Raw genomic sequence first — 9813 nt, 5'->3', positions numbered from 1 at the left:
AAACCAAGACTCCGGTCCAAATTTTAAAACAAATTAAAAAATTTAATGCATGGGCTCGAGTTTACATCTTAGAAATGATTATATGTATTATTTATGGTGTTTTAATAATTTTGGATGGACACGGGTCTAAATTTTAAGGTCCATAAGAAAAATGGTCAAATTAGGGTTTCAGGTCTACATGAATTGAGTTATCAGTCCTGGTAGTGCCCTGAAAAATGAAAATGCATGGGTCATTTTGCACCTGAAACCCTAATTTGACCATTTTCCTCCTGCATGAATTGAGTTAGCAGTCCTGACAGTGCCCTGACAAATGAAAATTCATGTTTAAAATGTTTATTTTATTTGAATATGGAAGTTTTATGAAAAATGTTGAAAATAAGTTGCATGCTTTGTTTCAAGAAAATGTATGTATATGCATGAATTTCTATAAGTGATGAAAATGATGAAATGAAATGAAGGAGGTGAATTGGTCGTGACTAATACGAACACGAACACGAACACGAAACATTTAAGGCCAAGGCTCTGTTGACGGGTGAGAGTGTAGTTGATGTCCCCGCCGCCTGGTACCATGGTTATACGTAGATGGATCCCTCGACCAACAGCTAATACGAAAGTCACAACTAATGATATGAATTCAATGAAGGGAAAACAAATACATACATGATGACATGATTTGAATATGAATATCTTTAGGTTTATATTATGTTTATAAAAATCGTGAATGTTGTTTTAATTACAGTACTTTTCACTGTTGCTTGATATGTATATGTACTTTGTTATACGGTTCAGATGTGTTGAGTCTTTAGACTCACTAGGTGTGATTGATGTAGGTGAGCATGTTGTTGAGGAGACTGGAGGTGCTAAGGACTGAGCGGACTGAGCTGGCAGCGCCCAAGGACCTTGCGATTCTTCCGCAAATTATGATTTTATAAGGTTTATGGTTAAAACAATATTTCAACATGTTCATTATTTTTATGCTGTGATGGTTGACATATTTTTAGTAATATGATGGTGTTTATTTTAAATAGTAACTTTTAAGTTGGATTCACGTTTGAGAATTTCAAATGCAATTGATCTTACTCAGCAGTTGGAATTATTTTGTGGAACATGTTTCGAATTTTATAAGTTTTATGTATATGTTGGTTTCGGACAAGGCTTGGATTATATTTTGAAAAAAATTCAGTAGTTTAGTAGACGTTTCAGAATCAGTGTGCTTCATTGCTTCTAACTTACTAAGGAATTGGTTGTGACACAAGATGTTAAATCATTTAAATTTCAGAGCCATTGTAAATCAGAGAAAGAATGATTTGGTCGTTGGTTTGTCCAAAATTAAATTTTTCAAAAACAAAGTCTGTTCAGATTCTCAGTTTGAGAAGCAAGTTATGTCATCTTTTTTAAAACAAATGGTGTAACTCATCAACCGAAAGCTTATAAATATTGTATGTAACGTCCGAAAAACCAACCTACGTAAACCGCATGCTTGAAAATTATTTTAATTGCTTAATTGTTTTAATTAATTAATTTTAAATGCTAGCATGATGTTTAATATATGATTAAATGTATGATTGCCTTGATTACATGAAATTAAGGATTTTATCCGAATATTCGATAATAGACAGGGGAAAGGAGACCGGAGACGACCATAACTAGAATATTTATTTTTCATTAAATAATGGCAATGCTTCCTAATATGATTAAAAATGATTTAATTTTCTTAAAAATGTTGGAGTTCCGATTATTTTACGAGTAGAGCTCGATTTTTCCCGGGAAGCTGGTTTTGGGCAAACAAGTAGTTTTTAAAAAATCAAAATATTATTTTTTGGGAACTTTTATTCTTTAATTAATTAAGTGTTATTGGACTCAATTTAATTATTTAAAGAAGGCCCAATTACCCTTAAGCTTGCAAGCCCAAAACCAAAGCCCATTAGCATGTTAATTAATTATAAATAAGTGACCTAAGCTTTCAAAACACCACAACTCAACCCTTGTATCAACCGAAATCCACCTTGCACACGTACAATAATTTCTAAATTTATCAAGGAAGAAAAGCTTGAGTTCTTCGTCGCCCGTTCGTCCTTCCTCGCCGATGATTGAAAATTCGAGCGTTATAAACACAAAGACACGTTTTCTAAACCCTTTTAAACATCATACAAATCATAATATGTGTGTTTTAATTTTTTTTAGAATGAATAAAATAGGTATTCGATAATTTTTGCGGTAGAACGTTAATACGATGTTTTTACGCTTTTATGAAAAATGTTTTGAATCCAACGAGTACGCTGCCAACGTAGGATGTTATATAATTGAATTATGGTCAAAACATGATAAAATAATAGAGGAAACAAGCTGGACAACCGAGGGAAAAGAAAAGAAGGAAACCGTGGGTTTGTTTGGAGTGTAATAAATTCAAGAGGGGCGCCTAGGGTGCATGGAGTCATGGGGCTTGACCAGGTCTGAGGGATGGGCCCTAAGGGTCGTGGTTAGGTCGTAGGAAGAGTACTAGCATGGCTAGGACTCGTGTATCAGGCTGGGGAGGAGTCCACAAAAGCTAGGACTCTCCCCAAGCTTTTCCACGATCGGCTGTTGTACATGGGGCTGTGGCTCGATTTGGGGCTGCGCTAGGTGGTCCATCAAGGTCCTAAGGTGATGGGCATGGGTAGGGCCAGGGGCTGGGGCGGGTGGGCTCGAGCACAAGGAGAGAGGCGTGCAGTATGCAAGGCGCGCACAGGCTGCTTGTTGCTGGTGGCTCGCGCGCAGGTTCAAGGGATTGTGCTGGTCTGAGTTGCATCTGGGCATGGTCCAAAGATGGTTAGGGTCAGGTGGGCTCGATGGTGGCTCGACTGGAAGAGTCCTAGTGCTACTAGGACTTCTTGAGCGAGAAGCCTCGTGTGCACAGGTTTGGGTCTCTGTCCAAGAGAGTTTGAGCGAGCTAGGGCAAGGTTCTAGGGGCTGGGCTTGGTCAGTAGGGTTCCTAGATGGGTTGCCTTGTGTTTGGCTCGAGGTGGCTGGACCATGGTTCGAGTAATTTGAGAAATGGATCAGTGTGTTCGAGTGAGGGTCATTTTAGAGATTTAATGAACTAAAATTGGAACCATGGGTCCACGGGTGTGGTTCATGGGTCACAAGGGTAGTTTAGGTAATAAAAATGTTATGTTTAAAATTAGGGATCAAAATATGGAGTTTTGAATTTATCCAGGATTTAATCGCCGCACGAAACGTTAATTAAAGAATTAATTGAAACGCCTAGATTTAAGCTTAATAAAATTATGAAAAATTATATTTAAGCTTAAATAATTATTTGGGATAAGCCTATGTCATTAAAAGTCAGTAAAAGATAAAATCGAGAATTTTTACGTCTAGGGGCAAAACAGTAATTTTACACTTGAGAAAATATGTAAAAACTTGGCAGCGTCCCGAAAGATCATAATGCATGTTAAATGATATTATATTATTTAAAATAATGATTTTGATGAAAATATGATATTTTTTGATTTACGGATATTTTTTGATTTATGGTAAAGTTGTGCAAGTTATACTGTGGGAAATGCTATTTTTGGAAAGTTATGATATGTTATGGTTTTAAAATAAAAGGAAGAATATTTTGAGAGATGTGAATAGACTGTGACAAAAGATATGATTTTGTGGAGATGTCGTGACGAAAAAAAGCCCTAGATGGAGCCCATTTACGGGAAAAGGCCCTAGAGAGAGCCCATTGAATTGACTGTGACAAAAGATATGATTTTTTGGAGATGTCGTGACGAAAAAAGGCCCTAGATGGAGCCTATTCATGGGAAAAGGCCCTAGAGGGAGCCCATTTATGGGAAAAGGTGCCAGAGGGAGCCCGACTATGGGAGAAGGTCCCCGAGAGAGCCCCGAAGATCGTATTTCCATGGCGGAGCCTAGTGCCCACCCCCATGGACCATGTAGAGCTAAGACTGCAGTCGACCAAAGGATAAAAGTTAGTCAATTTCAAAGTTCAAACTTCAACCAAAATGATAAAAGATTGATAGCTTTACGATTAAAATGATTTATGATATATGATTTAGGATTAAATGATTTTTAAATTATTTATTTATGCTTATATGATTTTAAATGGTTTATTTATTTTCAAAAGTTACTTTAAATAAAAAAATGATTTTTAAATGCATGTGAATGAATATGTGTTATTTGCTATTCATGTTAGAACGTGTTGAGTCTTTAGACTCACTAGGTTTGTATGATGCAGGATTTGATGATTTTATGAGAGGAGTTGACGATTGAGTGGATTGAATGCAGCAGTACACACCCGAGGACCTTTATGTTTTCGCACTAGCTTGTTAGATTAATGATTTAAATATTATGTTAATGATTTTTATTAGAAATATTTTTATGTCTTGTTTTATTGTTAGTTAATCTTTTCAAAGGTCGATTTAAGAATTTTGGTTAGTTGAGGATTTAGAGAATTATTTTATGCACTTGAGATTTAAATGTTAAATTATTATTATTTATGAAAATGTTAAGTTTATTTAAATTAGTATTTTCGAGTTTATTAGTTTAAAAAAAAATCACGGTCGTTTCATTTTACATGGACTTGTTTGGTCCTATCCCCACTACAACAAAAACGTTGAACGACAACAAATTTTATCCCTCTTCGTAGGCCATTTAAAACTGTTGTCTTTGCTGTGAAAAACCGTTGTCTTTGCCCTGGAACTTTTTTCTAGGGGGAGGCCCTTTATTGGTTCCCTGAGTGAGGCTTTGCCGATTGAGAATACACCTTAATAACTCTTTAGAATATATCTATAAAGAAAAGTTACCAAGAGACTGATCCTCGGGTGAGGAGTAGGAACGTACTATAGAGGCTATTAATGCGCTACGACCCGAGCATTCATGAATTCGATGAATGAATGCAGTCAAATAAAAAATTTTTAAAATTGTTGTCTTTGACCGTACTTTTAACAACAATGTCAATTACAACAATTTTAAATAACCTACGATAAAAGATTTTATCCATTGTCTTTTTTAGATAAATAAAAAATTTTTATTTAATATATAATTTTCCAATATTATAAATCATTCAAAAATTTAAAATTTGAACATAAAATTTAATATAAAATTTGTGTAAATTATTAAAAATCACTACACATTAAAAATTCGGATCCTAATTCTCTGCACAGTAGAAAATTAAACTATGCATTAATTTTGCAGCGTTCTGTCCTGCCATAATTTACCAAAAAAATATAAGATTAGAAAAAAATTAAATTTGTCCAAATCTTGCATAATAAATAAGTTTTAATGTGGTCATGTCCAGATATTTATATCATCAGACTCCTCTTTTCTTCGACTTTCTCTTCTTTCCTGGTTTTAGCAGGCGCACCACCACAACCAGTCGGAGCAGCAGCAACTGCAACACCACCACCACCACCTACCGTCACAAAATCCAACTTTTCCCTTCCGGCTGCAATCAATTCTGTGATATCTTTGCCCTCAACTTCAGACAATAGCAAGGTGATTCTGTCATCATCACACTCAGCTACAACTGAACTGAAAAGCAGTAGTCAACACAATTATAGTCAGAGAACTGATTCTAGTGCATGGAATAAAACTTTGATATGAATGTAGCATACATTGCATAAATTCACAAAACTTGATCACATATGAGAAAATTTTGAAAATTTTTCAAACAATTTATATCAAACATCAATAATAAATAATCACAAATTTGATTTATACTTGAAGAATGATAAATTGTAAAAGAGAAAGATCACCAGAAAATACTTCCCCAATCCATACAACCTTAGTAGACTGCAAAGTCGGGATTAAATATTAATTGGACCGAATTTCGGCTTTTGTAAAAGACCACAAGTTTTGGGTCAGAAAAAAAAATTACAAGTCACCAACCCGCCATATATACACAAATTTTAAAGGTGCACACATCAGTCACTGCATACATAAGATTCTTTTGTAAGTTCAAATGATCCATACGAGAATATCAAATTATTAATTACCATCAAATCACTGTAATTAATCACAAAGCTTCTTTCTAAACCCAAAACCTAGCCAATAAACCAGTTTCAAGTCCAAGAACTAATCAAAACATTAAACCCACAACCAATAACAAAACTGATAATCAGCAAAAAGAAGAAACATAATTCCAAGAAAGAGAAAGAAAAATGAAACACCTTGAACAATAGCCATCTCCTTTTCAACTTTAGCCTGCAATGTACGAAGCGCCGCAGCTTTTTCTTCCATCTCCTTCAACCGCTTCTCCATCTCGTCCAATTCCTAAACACCTCAGATCCAATCACACACACATACAATCACATATCCATTAGATAAAACAGCCGTGTACAATGTATGTAACATTGGCGGCAGTGTCATTGTCGGCAACGATCATGTCAACGTCGGCATCAGCGTATTCGTCAAGGATTTCCTCACCATAAAATTCGTGTTCCTCTTCGTCCATATGAATCCCCACCGTAAACTGTAAAGAAATACTTCTTTTTTTGGGGTATTGTCGGCGGATGGAGCAGAGGAAGGGGTTAGGTAGCGAGTCGTGAAAGCTGTTAGGGATGGATGAAACGAGACAAGAGAGATGAGCAATGGGGAGGATATAAAAGAAATGCACTAACTACGATCAGAGACAAAAAAATCCGATCAAAGACCAAGGTTTGTCGTAACCACAAAAAACTCGTTCATAAAAAATTTTTTAAAAAAACTGTCGTCTTGTACTCAAATAAAACGAGCTTAAAAACAATGATTTTAAAACCGTTGTCGTTGCCTCAAAATATCCACTAATAGACAACAGTTAGCCACATCAGAGACAACGGTTTTTAAAAAATCGTTGTCTTTGATCATAAAAAATCGCGACGGTTTTCATTAAAACCTTTGTTAAAAGGAAAAAGACAACAGTTTTAACAAAAATCATTATCTTTTGAGTGTTGTTAAATTCATATTTTCTTGTAGTGCCCATTCATGAGCTTAGGGATAAGGAAATAAATTCTGGTTATTGTTGATGATTTCTCAAGGTTTACTTGAGTAATTTTCTTTAATTTAAAAGATCAAAGTGTTGCTCAACTGATCAAATTTTTCAAAAGACTTTTAAATGAAAAATCAAAAGGTATTGACAAAATCAAATCTGATAGAGAAACTGAATTTGTCAACCAAACTTTGTCTACCTTTTTAGAATATCATGGAAACATGGATGAGTTCTTAGCAGCTAGAACGCCTCACCAAAATTGAGTTGCTGAGAGAAGGAAGAGGACCCTTAAGAGGCTGCTAGGACAATATATGTTGATTCTGGAATTTCTTAGAGATTTTGGGCTGAAGCAGTGAACATTGTATGCTACACTCAGAATAGATAAATGATTAACAAAAAAACATGCAAGACATTGTATGAGATCTAGTAGGGCAAACAACATGTGATATCCTATTTCAAAACTTTTTTGTTGCAAATGTTTTATCTACAACAAAGGTGAAAATTATCAGACTGCGTTTGATGTTAAGTCCGATGAGAGTATATTTCTTGGATATTATTCAGTTAATAAAGCTTATCGAGTATTTAATAAAAACAACTCTAAATGTGAAGAATATGTGCACATTTTTTTTGATGAAATAGCGTCAAGTGACCAGTTAACTGATCCTGCTGAACTAAACAATCGATTGGAAGAAATCAGTCTAGAGGATGAAAGTGAGGACAAAGTTTATATCAACAAAAGAATGTTTCAATCCCCAGAGCCTGAGATGTTTGACCAACCAGTTGGCTGGATGATGCTCCAATTGACCAGTTTGTTAATACACAAATATATGAAGAGATCCCAATTGATGACAACCAGACTGATGTCAACTCAACTGAGGAGAACCCAAATGAAGTCAACCCAACTGATTTAGTTTCACACAGCAACAATGATGAACCCTATTACAGATGGAACAAAAATCATCCACCTGAATTGGTAATATGTAACCCAACTGCCCTATAAGAAATTGATGGTAGATGATCAATCAGTTTTTACATGTTGTATTTATTTCTAATATTGAAACTAAAAATATTAATGAAACATTAACTGATAGTAGCTGGATTGATGCTATACAAGAAGAACTCAATCACTTTACTAGAAAATCATGTCTGAGACATAGTTTGAATACCTTCTCATCAATTAGTTATAGGTACAAGATGGGTGTACATGATAAAAAAAAATGAAAATGGAATGGTAGTGAGGAACAAAGCAAGACTAGTTGTCCAAGGATTCATGCAATAAGAATGAATTGATTATGATGAAACGTATGCACCAGTAGCTACAGCAGAAGCCATCTATATATGTTTATTGCCTATGCCTCTTATAATAATTTCAAAGTTTAACAAATGGATGTAAAGAGTGCATTCTTAAATGAACAACTACAAGAAGAATTCTATGTTAAACAAGCACCAGGTTTTATCAATAATTTATTTCCTGACTATGTCTCTCACTTAAACAAAGCTTTGTATAGTTTAAAATAGGCTCTAAGAGCTTGGTATGAAACACTATCTAAATTTATAATTGAACATTAAATGTCTGCTTAATCGTTTTCTTAAAAAGTACTAGAAATTTTTTTAACACCTCAATAAAATCAGCCGAACTCATCATATATATATATATATATATAATATTTTGCACCATTTTTAAAATAAACCAACCAACAAGTATTTAGAAAATAAAAAAAATAGTTCAAAGCATCTAACATTTTACCAAACCTAAAAATAATCTTACCAAATATTTGCTAAAAATATCATCCTCTCCAAAACCACTCAAAAAGCATAAAAAGTCTTAAAAATCTTTTCACATTAACTTAAACATAAATGCGGAAAATAGAAGCGCTGGTCCTCGGGTTATGTGCACCTCCAGTCCAGTCAGATTAGGCATCCAAGCCTCCCTCAACATTAGTATCATACTCACCTACATCAATAACACCTAGTGAGTCCAAAGACTCAACACATCATATCCTTGATAATAAATGCTACATATAAAACCACAAGCAACAGTGAAAAATACTTGTACTAAAAATAACTTTTTCATGCAAATGCATAAACTTTAACGTAACCATTTTCATAAACATATAAAATCATAAATATTTTCATATCATCATAAACATATCCATATCATCATCAACGTATACATATTCATATTCATGTTCATATACGTGTTTTGTTGAATTCAGATCGTTGATTGTGACTTTCATATACGTGTTGGGCGATGGACCATCTACATGCAACCACAGTACTGGGCGGCGGGGACACCAGCAACACTCTCACCAGTCAACTGGGCCTTGGCCTTACGTATTAACATATCATCATATACATATACATATCCGTATCCAAGGAAATACTATCGTCGGGCTCCCACTGGGACCATAACCCTCACGATATCTCCAACATATCATCGTGTTAGTCACAATCCCTTCACGTCCCTCAACATGTTATCATCACTTAATAAAAATCATGCATATACGTATCGTTTTTATTTTTGAAACCAAGCATGCAACATATCTTTTAAATGTCTAATAATTAAATCATAAAAATCCATGAACATTTAAAAATCATAATTTGACATATAAAAATTCATAAACATCCATAATCATTGACAATAATCATTTTAGCATATAATACAGCGTTTAGGACACTGTCATGACGTTGACTAATTTTTAGGTGTAAAAAAACCGTTTTGTCCCTAGACATAAAATTTCACGCTTTTGACTTTTTCTTAATTTCATTTACTCTAACATGTCCCAAATAATTATTTATGCCTAAATTAAATTTTTCAAAATTTTATTTAGCTTAAATACTAGATTTTTTAATAAATT

At 34.2% G+C, this 9813-nt stretch overlaps 1 protein-coding gene across 1 annotated transcript; it reads right to left on the bottom strand.

Moving 5' to 3' along the window:
- Nucleotides 1-5206: 5206 nt before the first annotated feature.
- On the bottom strand, nucleotides 5207-6442 carry LOC140983595 (uncharacterized). The gene is made up of 3 exons (XM_073450689.1): nucleotides 6341-6442; nucleotides 6159-6261; nucleotides 5207-5515 (listed from the first exon to the last, which is right to left on the bottom strand). Exons 1-3 carry the CDS (start codon nucleotides 6440-6442, stop codon nucleotides 5292-5294), a joined length of 429 nt encoding a protein of 142 aa, XP_073306790.1. The 3' UTR covers nucleotides 5207-5291.
- Nucleotides 6443-9813: the final 3371 nt, after the last annotated feature.

The sequence above is a fragment of the Primulina huaijiensis genome, chromosome 8 (genome assembly GCF_012295235.1).
Source record: "Primulina huaijiensis isolate GDHJ02 chromosome 8, ASM1229523v2, whole genome shotgun sequence".
NCBI lineage: Eukaryota > Viridiplantae > Streptophyta > Magnoliopsida > Lamiales > Gesneriaceae > Primulina > Primulina huaijiensis.
Note: the sequence above shows the minus strand (reverse complement) of the source record. Positions and strands in the feature narration are given on the sequence as shown.

Bases quoted from the DNA above. Each gene is read 5' to 3' on its own strand.
- LOC140983595 (XM_073450689.1), bottom strand. From the start codon at position 6,442: ATGGACGAAGAGGAACACGAATTTTATGGTGAGGAAATCCTTGACGAA. The intron at 6,262-6,340 runs GTTACATACATT...TGAGGTGTTTAG, and splicing joins ACAATGACACTGCCGCCAAT to GAATTGGACGAGATGGAGAA. The intron at 5,516-6,158 runs GTGTTTCATTTT...TTTTCAGTTCAG, and splicing joins GGAGATGGCTATTGTTCAAG to TTGTAGCTGAGTGTGATGAT.